At 41.4% G+C, this 18,955-nt stretch overlaps 1 protein-coding gene across 16 annotated transcripts in view; it reads left to right on the forward strand.

The window, feature by feature from the left end:
- The first annotated feature begins 343 nt into the window (after positions 1 to 343).
- The window catches only part of wnk1b (WNK lysine deficient protein kinase 1b), a 75,128-nt gene continuing 56,516 nt past the window's right edge, over positions 344 to 18,955 (forward strand). For 13 of the 16 annotated variants that reach the window (XM_058625414.1, XM_058625417.1, XM_058625421.1 and 10 more), the window contains exons 1-2: positions 345 to 927; positions 4,659 to 6,378. In XM_058625414.1, coding sequence (XP_058481397.1) covers positions 5,413 to 6,378 — 966 coding nt within the window. In that variant the 5' untranslated portion in view covers positions 345 to 927; positions 4,659 to 5,412. Of the gene's footprint in view, positions 928 to 4,658; positions 6,379 to 18,955 lie in introns of all 16 variants that reach the window. The other 3 variants (XM_058625430.1, XM_058625431.1, XM_058625428.1) reach the window with 2 other exon arrangements.

Genomic DNA, 18,955 nt, shown 5'->3' on the forward strand with positions numbered 1-18,955 from the left:
AATAATAATAGTGAAAAAAGAACAAAACATGACCAAAACAAAACATCAATTATGACAAAAACGTAATTTTCATTCTCAAACACTGAATTTAAATGTTTTTTTATTGTGTTAAGTCTCTCTTTGAAAAATTAGGACACATGAAAAACGAAGCTGTTGAGCAAAATGAAATGCCTCAAATTAGATTATTGAAAGTGTCTTTAAAATTGGCTTATTTTGTGTGTGGTTTTAGGGACGCTGAATTGCTTTATTTTGAAATAAGCACACTCTTCCTGTATGAGCTGTGTTCACTTCCGCTAAATTGGCTGGCTCTACAGCACGAAAGCTCACAGCCGTCGCCGTGTCGAGTCATCGTCAGAGCAGAGCAGAGCAGAGCAGTGAGTGGAGCAGACGCATCCCCGCCTGATGTCTGAGAAAACACACACTCAAACGTGGGTCACCTCGGATTAATCACATCGCTCAGACTGAGAGGCGGGAAACGGCGGCCTTAGGAACGGACTGGATGTGGACACGGATGAGAATACTGCGTTCTGTGACCGAGGCTGGTGCCAGGAGGTAGCGGAGGCAGCCAGGGAGAAGTACCGGAGCCGCCGCGACATCAGCGGGCGAACTTGGCTTCTCGTCCCGCTGGGAGGCGTGTGTGTTACTCCGCCGTGGCTCGCTGCCCTTCCCGCCCTCAGCGTCGCTATCCGGACCTCATAGGGAACACACGGCTGTAGCTGCTACTCAATAATGATTCTGTAGATTTTTTTCGGGGTATTTTCATCAACCAACTGTGGCTTTAAAGTGACGCACTCCACTGACACAGCGCCGTGAGTCGGAGCGGACCCCCACTGCAGCAGAGGAGGCTTTTAAAAAAGGGCTCTTAACTCAAGTTTTTGACCCACAATTTTCCTACCGTGACAACGTCAACCCACACCAATGTAACAGGTAACGGTACATTTCAAATTCCATGTCCAAAAGCGTGAGTGTTCGTGGGTCGTGTCTCGTTGTTTGCCTGTAGGTAAAGTTAGCAGTCACAGCCTGGTTTTCTTGAGTTCTTCCACAGGCAGCAGCAGCAGCAGCAGCAGCAGGGTGAACCCCACAAAACATTTACTGTTTAGTCACAGGTAAAACTCCAAAACCCATTAGTTTACTGTATAGCTAAGTTTGCAGAACCTTCTTTTTTTTATATAAGATAAATAACTTGCACCAATTTGTGTTATTCGTCTAATTAAAAACACAACAGAAAACTTGTAGCATCCAGTATAACGAAAAATCAATTTTCTTAAGTTACACGAATTATTCTGTAGGTTTTAGTTTCTCCCTTTTAGTGAAATTAAACCAATTTCCTCTCGATTAAATACACAGAAGTATTTTCAAAAGACTAAGTCGTTCTATTTTAGTTGATATGTTGCACCCCTCTGTGTTATTTGTTAAATGTTAGCCACCAGTGTCTAATTAAAAACACTTAAAAATAACTGGTGGCAACTTGCAACCATTATGATGTAAATATTTCCTCATAACTTGTTCCTACATTTTGTCTCGTGTTTAATTGGCTTATTAACTCGTAGTGTAGCTAAAGACATTGGTGCCACTTTCATTTCATTTAGTTTGTCCTTTTTTTGTAGGTTGAACTACAAACTGTTAACCCATTAATTGATAGTAAAGCTAAATAAACTATTGAATAAGACAAACCTTTAAGCCCTTTAAGGTTTGATATGTCTACCTCAATGTAGTTTATTTAAGTTTGCACCATTTCATCTGTGACCTTCCAGTTTAGACCACACTTGGCTGATTCCATGCATTATATTAGGCGTGAAGCCTGTGAAACCTGAACACCAAAACAGTTACAAGTGTTTTTGAGTAATTCAATTCTGCATTTATTTGTTTTTATAATAAACCATGTATAGATTTGGTTGAAATACATGAAAGGCTTATTTCGGGTTAACTAATTAGTCGTTGAGGGACACCTGTGATAACAGTGCCATATCTGTTAATTGCAAATGTTGTACAGGTGAGCTGGAAAAAAAAAGGTTGTGGATATAGATTGAAAGCAGATGAACAACTATTTATGTATTTTTTGTTATTGGTTACCGTTAGACTGAACCAGGACAGGTGAGATCTGCTCAACAGCTTCCTTTTTACTGTTGTGAAATCAAAAACATCTTGTCATGGTTCATTTCTTTAATATACTACACGTCAATCACAGTCACAGAGAAGTCGTTGAGCTTTATAAAGTGTATATATAAATGTATATTGGGAGTTCAGTTTTATAAACAGTTACGTATCTGTCAATTCCAGGTCATGCCTTCCTAAATCTGAGGGATTTATATTGTGACGTAGACGAAACACCACCTTGTTAAACCCCTTTTAATTTCATCCACGTCATCTATCAGTGTCATTGTATTATGAAATGTATTAGCTCATCAATCACTCAAGGTCTTTTCTCTGTAATGTACACCTGGACTGGAAGTTGAGACATCTGGTTTAGAGTAAAATGCATCCATCTTCTTCTGGGGTGGATATACTGTAGGTGCCATAAAACACAAAACAGTCCCAGGCTGCATAATCTCAGGGATTATTTCATCCGCATTAATAACTATGCAGCCGTGATTTGGATGGAAAGATTGGGGGTGGGATGTTGATCTCTTTGTTGTCATTATTTCATGCAGCATTTAAAACACAGGGATGAAATATAATTGCACAAATAAAAACATGTCTTATGAAGCTGCAGTCAGCAACTGATTGCTTTAAGGTACAGTTCTAATCCCTCACCCGCTTCTCCTGTGGGGTCAAGTCGAGTGGCAATTGGTGGTGATGTCACCCATGAGAATCTGAACTTCTGTTTTGGAGCCTTGAGTTTCCCGATTTGGCTGGTGACACGTTGACGTTGTGCAAACACGTTCACAGACGTCACCTGCAAGCAGGCGCCTACCGGACAAAAGCATCCGTCACACTGACGTCCACTCGTACATGCCATGCATTATTGTCCGTTTTCCTCGAAATGGAAACATTATTCACAAAATTGACAACCTGTATTACTTGTAGAAGAGCTGAAACTAGTGATTGAGACCATTAACTTCTCAGGAACATGTTATCTAGTGTTGCAAGTCAAGTGGAATGTCACCTCATGTTCTCTTTGCAGCCAGCCCCCTGGTGGCTAATCAGTGTATTACTTCCTGATTGACTGCTCAGTCATTCTTGATTATGTGGTTTTATGGGTCATGTGTAATCCCCGGTGTTGAGTATGAAAACTGTAAACCCCTGTGAGGACTTTGCACACAGTAGCTCAGTCAGGGCAAGTTTAATTCCCCTTTCACGGGAGACTGATATAATTAAAGAAAATCTGTTGACGACTTCACAGATATGTGACAGTGGAGTTTCTAAGACGTGAAACGAGTTGTTTTACACGTGAATAAATAGACTGTGAAGGATTTCCAGTGTTCATACACCAAACGCAGCAGCTGGTCAGCAAGAGTATTTCTTACCTCCTCCAGAAGTTTGTCTGTTTTACAAGATGTAATGTTATACACTTGTACGATGTCATCACTTATGCACTTAGTTTCTGTGTAGTGGCTCTATCTCAGTCACTCTGAGTGCCCCCCCCCCCCCATTCTCTCATGTTAAGCTGCTGAATTGCCACACAGAGTAGTCTAACCCTTGGGGTCAGTCAGGCTGTGGTGACTTTGGGCTAAATTTGGAACATGGAGCAATTAGGTGCACACTCTGCTACTTCACTCCACTGCATTAACTATGCAGCCGTGATTTGGAGGGAAAGACTGGGGGTGGGATGTTGATCTCTTTTGTTGTCACTGAGCTTGAATTTAAAGCTCCTCGGGGCCAAATCCCAGTCAAATGGTCACATATTATTATAATAATAATAATAATAATAATATGCATTGTGATTCTTTTTATATTATAAAAAGGACTGTGCAAACACCCTTTTTGGCACATTACATAATTGCTATTAGGGATGAAATTAGCAATTATTTTTACAATAGATTAGTTAATCCATAAAATGTCAAAAAATGTGGATTAGTGTTCATCTCAAACGTCTTCTTTTATCCACAAACCAAAATTATTCGGTTTTGATGAATTTCTTTTATGTAGAGCAAACCAGAACATATCACGTCACAAGCTGAAACACCAGGAAAGCTTGTTTTAATTATTAAAAACAACACTCAAACTGAGTTGAAAATTAATTCCGATAGATGGATAGATCTTTATTAATAATTATCTGATATTATCTGATTTAAAACTTAAAAAATAAATAAATCATGATAACATCTGTTGGTGATTCACCTAGCCCTGCATGTTGGTGTGAAAGCCCCACCATGTACTAGTTTGACTATTTTACCATTTAAGTAACAGGAAAACAGAGAGATTTGCCAGTTGTAACATTCTGTGGCAGGATTTGGCCGGTGTTCACTTCCTGTCCCACTGCTCACGAGCCCATTGGTGGTAAAATATCACCGTCTCTGACAGCTTGTTTTTTCTACGAGACACTTTGGCAGAGAATCAAGTATCACTTGGGGAATCTCGTAAAGTGGGTTAGGTCAGGGATAGTCACGTAAAAGCAGATTGTGAATTGCAATGTACTGTACATACTGTATACAGGGTGAAGAAAATGTAGCGTGATGTCTCACTTCTCTTCTGTCTCTCTTTTTTTTCCCCCCCAGCAACAAGAGCAGAAGAAGACCAAGCTGGGCCAGGCTCGGCCGGGCCAGGCCAGGCCAGGCTCACCTAGCCTTCTGTCTGGCCTTAACAGGCAGGCCAGCCACCTCTGTATGTAATCCTGCCTCCAGTGAACAGAGGAAGCTTCAGCCTGTTGTTGTGCAAACACTTCACTGGCCCTCGGTAACACACTGGATTCCAACTCTTTGGAGGCCACACTGGTCTGTTGGATCTCCAGTTCTTCCATGTCATGGTGGTTGCTCTCTGGATGTTTGCAGCAGGATGGATTCAGGTGTTAATTTGACAGGTGTCACGTTGTTGCAGTCCCTGCACTCCCCCTCCTGTGACTGCCTTGTGTCCCTTCCCTCCCCAGTCTCGAAGAGTAAGCCCCTCAGCCTCTCCTGGGGCTTCTCTCAGCCCTGTATGCAAATGCCTTGCAGAAATTGTTGTATGTCTTGTTGAAACAAGTTGACACTGCAAAGGGGCAGTAGAGTTCATAAACCCTTGTTAGAGAAAACAACAACTACACAACACAACAAAAAAAAATTGTTGTGGTCAATAGATTTGATTTATTGTTTTGTTTTTTTGTTACTTTTTCCGGAGTTTGATCAAATGCTTTTCATTTGAAAAGGGAGCTTGCTGGTCAAGATTTGCACCCACAATCAGTTTACACATAGTGTATATTGGTCTGAATACAGATACTATTTTTTTTATTTATGCATATAGAATTTTATTTTGTGGTCTGAGCCTTGTGCAGGAATGTCTGAAAGTAATAGTAGCAGTAAAGCAGTGAAATTATTCGCTCCAGCCCCGCCTCCTTCCTCTGCTTCTCCCTGTCCATCACCCCAGACCCCTCACAAGAATGTGAATGGCTCTGCAAGTTCCGACTCGCATTTGGTGGAGAAGCTTGGTGGACAACCAGAGGTCCGACGTAGGCGCCACACGATGGACAGAGACTCGAAAACAGCCGAGCACCGCTTCTTCCGTCGGAGCGTCATCTGTGACTCCAACGTCACGGCTTTGGACCTGCCCAGCAAAGCAGCCGTGATACTCACCTCGCCTCCAGACTTTGAAGGGCGGCCCATCTTTCTGTCGCCACTGCCTTCAGGGCCTGGACCCGGGGTGCAAGATGTAGGGGAAGGAGAGGCCTCGAGAGGTTTATATTTGCAAGGTGCAGCCCATCATCCTTGTCTCGTGGTCAGTGGGGCTTTTGCAGAGGGGCATGTACAAAATGCTGAGAAAGATTTAGGTGTGTGCAGCTTCACGGCTGAAGTTTCCACCAGTAGCAGCGTTGAACAAAGTGCAGATGAGACAGAAAAAGAGCCCAGCCCGGCAGTATTGGATGTTACAGGCAAAACACCAGGCAAACCGCCAGATGCCACACTGCTTCCCAGAGGGTGTGAGAGTAGCCAGCAGTTGGTAAAAGATGAAAAAGTGATAGAACCGGTCGAAGTTAGTAGCGTTAGTAGCGTTAGTAGTCCGACCGAGGAGAAAGCGAGGGAGACGGAGGAGGAGAAGGGTCTAGCCAAAGCACGAGCTGAGCAGAGAGAAGCTGAGAAACGAGTCCAAGAGGATATAGAGGAGGTAGAGACGAAAGCTGTCGGGACTTCCCCTGATGGACGCTTTCTGAAATTTGACATCGAGATTGGAAGAGGGTCCTTCAAGACTGTGTACAAGGGACTGGACACAGAGACTACGGTGGAAGTGGCATGGTGTGAACTCCAGGTAAGTCCACACTCTCAATAAAACTGTCTGCTGCATCTCTTCATTGTTTATCTTGCCAGGTTTTCAGTTAAATGTCATATAAATTCTGTCATAATCCTCGAGGTGTATACAGTTTCCCCAGGTACTGAATTTAATCTCTCTACAATTTCTTGTACAGTGTGTGTCTTTTTTAGGGCTACATATGCAACAACCTACTGCTCCCCCATCTGTTTTCCTGTGTCTGATTGAGCTTGAGATGCTTTCACAGATTACAATCTGGCTAAAACTGCCTGTGTTTGGTGCTTTAATTGTTTTTTATTTTTTTTGGACACATTTTTAGTCTAAAAAGGCCACAGTCCTACCAGCAGGCAGCAAAGTGCAAAGCTGGGAACATATTTTTTCAGATGGTTCCTATCAACAAGTAATTTGTGGGTAATTTAAAGCAGCATAAATGAGGTAATTCATGTTCAGACCTTATATTGGGTTAAATTCTTTTGTCTAACTATTCAGTTACTTTGGATATAATTGCACAGTTCTCCACAACAACTGGTTTATTGCACGATATCTCTCAGAAGACTGTTGTTCTTCAACTTTTCTTACAAACTTATCTTCGGTGCTGAATTTGCTTGACAAATAGAAGAATAAAAAGAAACTGGGGCAACAGTTGGCCGCCACTATAGTTCAGGAACTTCCTTACCTCTTACTTGTGGTTTTGTTTTTTTCATCGCGACATGTCTTCAGTTAGCCCGCTTCGACTCCATGCTGCTCAACACCTCATTTTTGTATGAGACCGGACGCTGTGGCCAATCAGATTACCACTGCCACACATTTCATAAATGAGTATTGAAGATGGAAGAGGATGCTGATCAGTCAAAGCCTAAATGTTGCTGAATGCATTTTGATTTTCAGATGACTGTAGCAGTCTGAAGAAAACCATCCTCATAAATGTGCCTACTTGAAACTATAGAGTGTGGTTGATTTAGATCTTTGATTTAGAAAATGATTGTTCAATATCCACAGACTTTCTGGGAAATTCTGGGGTTTGGATGCTAAGTTAAACTGTTGCATTTCTCACCCTCACTTTCAGGACAGGAGATTTCTCTGCTGCTGTAGTATTGTTTCTCTGGCCAGAACAAGAGAGGATGAATTGGGAGGTTTTCTTATCTCGATCTGTACATGCATAGAGGTTTACAAAAAAGGTGAAACATAAGATGCTGTTGCTTCACTGATGCAAACATCTCTTGAATGTGAGACAAAGTGAGACGGAAAAAACGTGTGAACAAGGGAGTAGAAGGAGTATAATGTATGTACAGTATGTTGGTGAGAAGTGAAAATGGAGCTGACTGTTGCTGCTCATCTTGTTGATAAGAAGCAATGGTGCGTCATTTAGCAGTCTCAATTAGTCATAAGACTTTCGGGGCTTTGAGGAGAGATTTTTGCAAATGAAAATGAAATGGTAACATGGACTCACGAGGAACTGCTTGACCTGATTTACAGGATTTAAAAAAAAAAACTGCTATGTTTGTCAAATAACAACTCTGGTTTTCTTCTCTTAATCAAAAGGCATGGGTATCACATTCACAATAGTCTTTGTTTTACTTTGTTTCTTTGCTTAATTACGTTTGAAAACTGGGTCAAGCGAGGTCAGACTGTGCAAGCAAATGCATTGCAGTTGTTTTGGTGTCACCTCTGTCACAAGTTCTCCTCGAGTCCCTCTGAATCCCAGGAGTTAAAATCAGCTTCACCTGATGCCCAGCGCCTAGGAAACTGCACTTTGTTTATCAGCAAACGCATGTCTTACCCTCCAACGAGTTCTCTCGCTTGCCTCTTTCTTTCCCTCTTACCTTCTCTGACATGGTTACATGCATGCCGAAACAAGTACTTTCCTATAGTACCTGAATGTGCTTGTGTGTGTGTGTGTGTGTGTGTCTGAGAGAGATAATACGATGACTGAGCAGCTGCTGACATGTGGCAGTATGATGGGGGTTAAGTTACATATACACGTGCACACAGATGCACATGCACACACACACTACCACCAGTCACCTCTACTCACTGGGTGGGCATGGCAACAGGAGATCTGTGGGAGTCCTGATCATCTGGAACTTGTCTTTCCCTGCATGTCCCGGTGTGTGCTTGTACCTAAGTGTGTAGGTGGTATGAGTATCCAGCCCCTTTTGAGTCATTGCATTTTGCAGCTTTGGTGTCTGTGGAGATAGACTTTGGGGGGGTTGTGGCTTTCAGCTCTCTGGCATCTGATCCAAACCAGGTTAACTTTTGTTTCCAGAGGAATCCATTGAGGGAGAGCAGGCAGGAGCAGGAGCAGGAGCAGGAGGAGGAGGAATTAGATGGAGCAGATAATTTGCCTAAGCTTTAAGGAAGGAATAGATTGATGAATAGATAGACGGAGAAGAGAGAGAAAGGAGGAAGGTCACGCGGTTGCTTATCTTGCGGCGCCTTGTTGGACTGGTTGGTAGATGATGGATGGGGAAGAAGAGACTGACACAGTTCTCCGGGAATGGGAGAAAACAAGGGGGATCGTTTTGAGGTCAGTTTAATCTTAGGGCAGTAAACTAGGAAAAAATGTTGATGATAACAGTGTCTGCATACAGCATAGTTTGCTTAGCTATTTTGAATGATCTGAAAAACCACAGTTGTCATGAAGCTTTTTGTGCGAAACTACAGACGACCCGATGCTTCTTAAATCTTTGAGTTTTAGTCTCAATGACCCAAAACGAAGCATTAGCTTTGGAGTATCCCTCTTATTGCTCATGGAATTGTGATGAGATCCAATAAGAGGGCACAGATGGAATATAGGCAGTTAAGTCAAAGTTTTTGCCTTTTTAGAAAACGGTGGTCACTTTCCAGTCTTCAACCACCGCTGGCAAAAACATTTAACTGAAGAAAAAGATGAAAAAGAGTGGATTGAACAAATTGAAAAAACATAAAAAATGTAGTTGAGGTGAACTCTGGAAGACAGGAGCAAGGGTTAGAGGAAGAGGGGGTGGAGGGGTAGTTCACTGAGCGAATAGAGAAATGGGAAACATGGGTGGGAGGGAGGAGGGAGAAAAAGTGGGAAAGAAAAGACGAAGTATAAAGTGGAGGAGGAGGGAGAAGACGCACAAACACTGTGTGTGTGAGTGACCTCAGGCTTTCAGCGCGGTTGGCATTCAAAGACCTTGAAATTTCTCTCTCAACACATAAGGTGGATTATCCTTTACCCCCCAAAGACATACAAGCCCATATACATACTTTTGGGTCTATAATGCCTCTCCTTCAACAATGCTTACATTATTAGTGTAATAAACGACTCCAATAATTAGCCCCATTATCCGCTACTATAAATCAGTCCTGTGAACCTCTGCTATAAATCAGTTTCTAACTGCTATAGAAACTGATCTCGGAGCTCACACAGCTCTATTTTGCCTAAACAAGTCCTGCGGCTATGCAGAGTATCAGCTTCTCAATTTATATTGTGTTTATATGTAAAAATCAGGTCTACATATTTTATTTTAACAATTGAATCCTCGTTTTGCTATCTTACTATGTTATATACATACATATTGAATTGTGTTTTAGAATTAGAGCACTTAGTGGACTAGGTAGTGGCCTCCAGGCTTGGCTCTCTCTGTCCTTGACCAACACGTGCATGAACCGCTTAAGATAGAGGCAGAAAATGAGGGGAGCAAGAGAGAGAAAGAGGATAATAAGATGTTTGTCAAGATTGTTTGTTCCCGGGCCTTTTAAGTGTCATTTCCCAGAGGCAGTTTGACCGAACAGTGGCTTCACTGTTGCACTTTGTCTCTGCTTTTCTTTTCGCTTTTCTAAAAATCTTACTGCTGATGGGGTCTTAATTTGCTTAAGCATTCCCTAAAAATACTCAGCGAAAAAAGGAATAGAAACCGCGTTTGCAGCTCAGACATTTTCTTGTAAATATTTTGACTACCGACTACAAATAAATAACTTGGTTCCTTTTTCTTATTTGCAGTTTAGGCAGTGTGATAGTGACCTCTTTCACAGGAGGATAAGAAAGGGCTATTTTCCTTTTAATTGTGCTACAAATTTGGGATTTCTTTTCTTCTTTTGTCACTTTGCAGGTATGCAGGTAGAGAAATTTGCATGAAGGTAACAGACTAGGCAGGAGGACGTGAACGAGTTGAGACGAATGTAATGTAAAAAAACCAGAGGGGCTACTGTGCTATGGACCAGAAGAAATGCTGAAAACCAGACCATGCAAGAGACACTTACATAAGAATCGTATCAGACAGTGCAGAGCGACTCTATGATTTAGAGCCCTAACTCCAGTTGCTGTTATGACTTGCATGCATGTGCAACGATGTGATCTACACGGTTGAGAAAAGGATTTACGAGCAGTGATGTGCATCTTCTGAAGTTAGTATGATGAGCATTTGACTGCAATGTGTACTTGGGGTGTGGCTGAAGGGTGAGAGTACTGTGGTAACATGCGGGATCTATAGGCCGTCAATCATCATGATACCATCACTCATGAGGCTGTTATTCTACTCGTAAAACCAACTGCATGGATGTGCTGCATCGCCGCTGTTGCATCATCATGGCCAAACAAGTTTGTTTGCTGCCCCATAAACTTCAGGAATGACCGGCTTCTTTGCTGTGGAAGTGAGAGTGCATGCAGTTAAACAAACACACTCTCCTTGTTCTGTAACATTTAATCGTGGTGATGGTTGGATATGTAAAGATCCCAAAGATCAGTGAGCAGGATTTATGAGTGGTGAAACATAGGAATGTTGTTGTCATTTAGTGTTTGGCTCTGGACCCAACACAGGATAAGGATTGAGGCACTGAGGAAATCTCTTTTTCTTTCATTTGATTGCTCTTTTTTCCCCTGTAGTCTTCCGCTTACTTTGTCTTACCTCCTCTGTCATATGTCAGTAAAGGAAGGGAAACAGAGAAGCAAACACTTCCTCAAATGCAAACCATCTCTGCACTTCCTTCCTTGAAATAGGTGTGTGTGTGTGTGGGGGGGTTTCACCTAATGATGATTAGTAAGGTCAGGCTAATCTATTTTTAAATAGCTAATCAGCATTAATGTCAGTGGAGGGTGTGAGGCCTAATGTGTGTGAAGTAGAAGCCAAGACATTAAAATAGCATGTTTGTGCACAGTCACTGAAACATTGTTAAAATATCGCATGTAGTGTCGACCTTCCACCCCTGGGAGTGCTGCATTTTATCACACTCTCATAAATCACTCTGAATAGCTTACAGCCTTAGATGTATGTGTGTTAATAGCCAAGTTATGTCATGTGTGTGTGTGTGTGTGTGTGTGTGTGTGTTCACAATGAAGTATTTACTAACCTTTCATGCTTTATTTAGGAACAGGTAGCAAGTTTTCCTCCCAAGATTGTGTGTGTGTGTGTGTCTATGTCTATAATGTAGAGTATATGTTGGTAAGTGTTTTAATTGTATCATGGTTTAATTGGAAACAGAGTGTGTGGGTAGCAAAGGCAAAGGTTGATGCAGGGCTTGTGTGTGTGTGCTGAGGGGTAAGTTGGAAACTCTGAACGCATCAGGCACATGATGGATGAAGTGAGACATGATGACGTTGCTCATTCACCGAACCTGCTTTTTTTTATCTCCGTCATTCATTCCTGCTCCTCCGTCGGTCCGTTCACCTTCATCTCTACTCTCTCTCTCTTCCATCTCCTGTCCTCCTTAAATTTCACACACATGAGGAAGATTAAGTTCACGTCATCCTCCTCCTCCTTCTCCTCCTCCTCCAATGCATCGTCATTCATTTAGTTACCGATCCCCTCTCTGATGGTTATGTCAAGCCATCAGTGATCTGCTAGATACTGCGGTGCTTAGAGAGATGCCACAGAAACACTGTTGTGTGTGTGAAATATGTGAAACCTGCATTTGAACCCCCGTCACTTAAACTCGGCACATTATTCAGCACCACACAAACCATCACAGTAGTGATACAATGTGAACCTGATTAGGGGAAAGAGGGTTTCCATTTTTAATGTTTTGCCAGAAAGCTTCTTAACAATACGGACATTGTAAGAGTAATCACTTCCAGGAAATTTAGGGCAATTATTGACTGACAGCTGCAGATCAGAAGCCTGGTATTGGGTCATGTTGTCTTGAGCCAGAAATGACAAATCTGAGATCATGTCCGTGGACAGTTTCTTTTCATTTTCAGCTGAAACTGTTACTGTTTTGCTGTTATCTAACAGAGGAGGTCGTTAAGGATTCTTCGTTTTCTCTGCATTAGTGGAAGTTGAAGAGTCCGGTGTGAAAGAGTGTGAGACTGCAGAGTGGAACAAACGGAAGACCATTTCCTCCTTCTTCTTTGTTGGTTCATGTGGGTAGAACCATTCTTGTGGGTTTGCATTGTCCTCTTCAAAAACATGAAAAGGCACATCCATGTAGCGCTGGCACCTTGTATTTGAAATTGGATGTTATTTTGAACACAGGATGTAAAGTTCACGAGCTCAAACTTATGAGAGCACATCTCATAAGCACCTGTTTAAGTCACTTAGAATCCAGCAGATAATATAAATAAGACATTAAGTTGGGCTGTTTGCCTTGAAACATAGAACCGATGAAACGCAATTATGTTTTAGCTGATGGAGCTTCCTCCTGTTGTCAGTGATTTCCCATTCAGAGAGTATTTATTCTATCCTACACTATTGAGTGCTGAATGTTATGATTAACCCTAACAACAAAACTGTTAAAGAAATTAAAATTGCCCTAATATAAGGCTACAAACAATAAAACCCAAACACATTTAGATTAAAGTAGTTATACACTTCCACAAACACACTTGGGGTTAGTTTTATAAAAAAACTAATTTGTGCCAACGAACCCTCCTAAGTTCATTTCCACATTTTGTGCTAACATCTGGGCTGTTGTTGTTTGTCCTCATTTGACCTTCCTTCTCGGGTTTTGTAAACATCCTCCCCAAACAAAGAATTTGATTAAATGTTAACAAGGTTTTATTAACTTGTAATAAAAATTAAACAAAATTTAAAATGACTTCCGACAAATCAAACAAACGTGAGACCCTGCAGCCGCAGACATCTGTTTGTGATACAACAGCCAATGACAGCGGTGCTGAATGGATGCAATGGACCACTTTATTCCCTGTAGGAGAGAAGACTATGTTGGTGTGTGTGTGTGTGTGTGCGACCTCAGTCAAAAATAGATCAAGTCTCTAAATTGCCTGTCGTCTGCATCAGCGTAAAGTGACCTGACCTGCACATCCAGGCTGCTTGCTACAGTGTGTGTGTACGTTTATGTGTGTATTTTCTTTTTCTTGTTTCAGTCTGCTCCCGGTTTGCACTGATCTGCTTTGTAAGTCTGCCTATAGAGTGTGTGTGTGTGTGTGTGTGAATGCCTGTTTTTTTTCTCTCTCTCTCTCTTTGTGTTCAGCTCTTATAGTCTGTGTGTGTGTTTGGTGAGGAGGCAGCTCCCTGGTTTCATTGTATCCTTCCCAGATTCCCCACATTCCAATGATAAGATGTCATTCCTTAGTGCGATGGGCCTCTGGTTGGGGGGCTGTCATAAAGTGAGCCCCTCCACCCTCAGGGCCACAGATTTTTCATTAACATTATGTTGTAAGGTGGCATCATTTTTTGGAGGTAAATTGTGCAAGTGCATATCTGTTTACAGTCATCACTAACCATCTGAGTAAGCCATATTTCCGTTATCTATGGCAGTTCATAGCAGCATATTGCAGGGATAGTTGAAACCACTTTTTTATGTCCAATACTGTTATCAATATTATCAAAACAGTCTGATACCATTGTTTTACATCTTTTAAACCACTACGCTGGTTATTTTCCTAACATAATGTTGTGCCTGTGTAACGAATGTCCTGCAAATAATAGAAGATAAACAACCAGCCCGTCACATTACCCAGTGAAAGTCCTCATGACATGGCTCCAAAATGTACTCAAGTTACATTTTTAGTAAAAGTTCAAGCCTACATATTTTTTACTCGGTAACGGTTGTGATTTAAAACGTAGCAAAGTACAGTACTTCCAAAAAAAAACTTCCAGATTGGGGTGTGGGGCATCAAAAGAATCATGCAGTGCTTGATTTGATGCAACTCTTCATACACTTTATACTTTGTCAAAAATCTCAAAGCAGATTCAAGGGCATAGCAACCTCAACAATTCAAATAGGCGTATTGGAAAAATGCAGCCTTTGATAGTAGTTTGTGCACAGGCTTGTGCAGTAGGTGGAATTTGAAGCAACATATATGTGGTGTTGATGTAGATGTCATGAGTTCTTACTTTTTATTTCATTTTTGATATCTGACCCTGTGATTTTGACCAGAATCGGACTAATACTGATACTGAGTATCATATTGACTCTTCCTGTATTAAACTGCCTCTTTTTCTTAAAGTTTTGCTGCTTGTTTTAAAGCATGTCCCTGCTTTTTTGTCTCATAAAGAGCCAAAGCAAAAAATAATTGATAAACAAATTTAAAAAAAGGCAATATTAATCAACTAATTTAGCTATAAATATAAATGTATCACCTTTAGTTGATAGTAGATTTATGGAGTATAACCCGTTGATGCGGAAGATGGAACTGTACACTGAACCTAAAAGGTTGATTTGCATTTGGAAATGGAACAGAAGAACAGAGACATAGGAAGAACAAAGTGTTGTATTGATGCTCTCCGTCTGTTTGCTGCTGTGCATGTGAGTGTTTTTGTGTTGTTGTGCTCTCTCTCTCTCTCTCTCCTCTGCCACTCTCCCTCCACCGTCTCTCTCTTCCTCTCCTGCCCTGTGGGTCTGTCTCTCTCTGTCTCTGCATCCACGGTGACCTCAAATAAAGCTTCATGGGAAAACAGGCGAGCGAGACAGGGACAGGGAGAGAGAGAGAGCGAGACAGAGAGAGAGGAGATGGGATTTTTCCCTCTGATTTTTTTTTCTTCTTTCTTTGTACTGTATAAATAGCATAGTGTCATCTGCTGACCCATAACTAGAGCACAATGAGTGGGGACTTTGTGGCTGCATGTGTCAAAATGGATAAATGTGTCAGACTGTCTGTGTTGGGTCTATTTTATATACTTTCCTCAATTAAAAACAAATACAAGAATTTAAGCAAGGAAGTGAACCTTGAGTGCTGTGTTACTGTTTATACTCAACGTGATGTGTTCTAATAGTAAATACTTTAGGGGCTGATATGGAAATGGAAAGTTTGATCTTCAATTAAAGGTATATTAGTCCAAAAACGGGTTTAAATTTCATAGCTGGAGTTTGCATGTTCTCCCCGTGTGTGCGTGGGTTTTCTCCCACAGTAAAAAAAACATGCAATATTAGGTTGTTTACCTATGTGGCCCTGTGATAGACTGGCGAACTGTCCAGGGTGTGACCCCGCCTATCGCCCTATGTCTGCTGAGATTGGCACAGTGACCCCTGGTGACCCTCATGTGGAGGATAAAGATGGATGGATTTCTTATTGTGTTAACAATAAAACTGAATAGTGTTAATCGTCATATCTGGCCAGACAAAATAAAACAGTCAGTCTTTACATTTGAATTGTGGGACTTGTTACTGACAATAGAGGTCTTGGCACTTTTGTAGATAATCTTTCAGTGTTGTTGGCACATGCCTTTAACATCTGCCCTGTTTGTTGTTTCCTAGGAGCCAGTGGTTATTGTCATTCCTGGTTCTGCACGTGTGCTCGATATATACTCGTAAACCTCTGTGTCACATCCCGTGAATGCCACATGTGTTGAATGGTAGCCCGGCCTTGTCACCCTAATGGTCACTTTCATGGTCGGCTTGTGGACATGGCGTCAGGCTGACACGCAACGCTGAGTCAATTGCAACAGGGTAAAGACGCACAAAATCAGGCCGAGTCACACACTGTGCGGTCAGCGAGGTATAGGAAGTTCTGCTCACCAGATTAGGAATCAATCCCACATAAGCCACAGTGATTAAATCACCACACTGCGAGGTCACATGGATGGTATGCAGCGCTTAGTGCCGTATGAATTAAACGGGGAAAACCCCTTCTGTCCTTTTATGCTGCGGTTGGCTGTGAGGATGAACAGCTGCATGACGATCAACTGTCCTCCGCCTCAAATCACTTTTTAATGTGCTGTGCAGCTGACTGTATTACGGTGCAAGTCTTGCATGTGGGATATTAAAAGCATTTAATCCTCGTGAAATGAAAATATCTTGTATTGTATGCCTGTATTAATAGTTACGAGACCTGTGTGATGCTGCATAGTTTAAGGATAAAGTCAGCATTTTAGCTGACGGCAGTTTTTGTCTTGAAGAAGTGGTGTTGGATTGACAAAAAAAAAAAAAGATTACTTCTGTAGAGACTTAAAGTGGGAACAATGCCTTTTAGTCTTGAACTGCAATCCATCCTTGTGTCCTTTTATGGTAAATGGCTTTACAAGAGATCACTGAGAGGTCATACCACTGAGATATAATGAGTTATGATGTCCGAAATGTGTATATTTAGCCGTTTAAGCTGTAACATACGTAGAAATACTCGTTTTTCAGACACGTACTGCATCGCAGACTTGGACACAAAAAAAACAAGGCAGGGTTGACTGAGAGGTCATGTCTGTTTGTTTACTGCTGTCCTCCTTTTGTGTGTGTGGATGTGTGAGTTATGTTATCTTGCCTATTCATTGTGTATTTATTGTGATAAACAGCTCACCTCGGTCACCCCCGTTGTTGACTCTCAGTGCTTAGTTACACAGAGAAGAGGGTAGTTTTGAGTCCGTGTCCACACAGAAACCTATACAGTCTTTTCCCTTGTTGTTTTTTAAATGTCCTCATCCACAGGAAATGCTGCAGTGCATATGCCACGCCCGTACATGGCGCTGTAACGTTGTTACAGTACTGTAATACACCCACAAACGAAGAAGGAGACGTTGAGCATGTGCATAAACCATGCTGGGTTTTGTTTAATAAAACTTTATTCGAGTAAGTATATATAAAAACAAAGTTATCATAAAGCGAACCGACTATGATATCCTCATTTTCCCAAAATAGTGTATTGTACATGCAGAAACACAAGGGTGGCATTTTGACATTTACTCACTAAAATGGCGTTTTAGTGCTCCCAAAACGCTGATTCCTTGCCGAGCTAAATTTTTTATGTTGGAATAATCTATTGATTATTTCCTCCAATAATCAGTTTATTGTTAAGTTCATCAAAAGTCTGTAAATAGTGAGAAATTCCACCACAGGCAGCCAGGGTGTTTCCCGCTGTATTGTTGAGGTCATGTTGGTTCTGCTGCGTCTCTTTGTGAAAATAGACACAGTATGTATGTGGAAAATATTATTGATTATTATTAAAGGCGTGTACTCCATTACCAGGGAAATGTACATGTTAAGTGTACCATCCATTTTCTAACTATGGTATACCGCACAATCATTGCAACCCAATCTTCCAGAATTGAATTGTGCGATCGCTCATCTTTATCTAAATGTATCGTCTGTTATTTCCCAGCTCTACTTCATATTATTCATACTTTGATCCCGCGTGTGAAATGTATTTGTTATTTTTACTAGGATCTGCCGCTGCGTTATAGTGTTGTGATAGTTTGAATAGCAATTATTCAATGCTCAAATGGATCCATCAAAGACTATGGATTTGTTTGGTTTAAAAAGAATGCACAGCCATGTGAACTAAGGCTTCCTCCCATGAACAAAAAATAACCTTGTAACAAAGACACAGAAACAAAGAGAGAAATATTGGACAGTAAAAACAGGCGGGAAGGGACGTGAGCGCTGAGCAAAAGCCTCAAACACAGAGGTAAAGACCGAGACAAGGGCAGAAACAACAGCAGACAAATCAAAGAGCCAGAAAAGGACTGATTATAAACAAACTAAAAGCGCGATATGAACAGATAGATGCAGACAGACGGGGAGATAAAATAAAAAAAGAGAGATGGCAGACAAAGTCAGTGAGACAGAGTGAGAGTAAGTGAGGGTGACGTAGACGGGGAGAGTGAGACGGGACGTTAATGGGGATTTTAGAAGGTAATGGACTGTAGATCCCCTGTGGTCTGATGGTAGTCACATTCGACCTGTGTACTTTAGACATTGTCTGCTCCATTGTATATTCAATATTCAGATGTTCCCCAGCCCTGGGGCTTTGGCAGATGAGTACAGGGCAGTTCACACAGACACCCATAGTACAGCTTCACTTGTACTTGTATTTCTTTGTATTGGGTTTTGTGTGTTGTTATGAACTAGTTTATTTCCAGAAACTAAAAAAGAAACGGAGCAATGTGAAATTATAGAAATAAAATTTACACGACAAACCTAAACTCTGACGTGATCCTTTGCCGTTGTGTCTGTACTTCACATCGACTGTGCCTCCTTGAGCCTCTGTGTGTGTCAGAGAGTTTGTGTGTTTGATGTGTGGGTGGCCATGTGCATTTGTTTACAGAAGAACAGGATTGGTTGTTTCCAAAGGTCTTTTGAATATCAGGGATGCAAGGCTTAATGTCTCATTAGGAATCCATAGCATTCAATAACATAAAATATAATAAGTAGATAGGGATTTCAAGCAGTTTAAAAAAAGTTGATTTTTCCTATTGTTTTTGCAGCAGTGCAGTTGCAGGTGGCACCA

This window comes from Solea solea, chromosome 3 (assembly GCF_958295425.1).
Source record: "Solea solea chromosome 3, fSolSol10.1, whole genome shotgun sequence".
NCBI lineage: Eukaryota > Metazoa > Chordata > Actinopteri > Pleuronectiformes > Soleidae > Solea > Solea solea.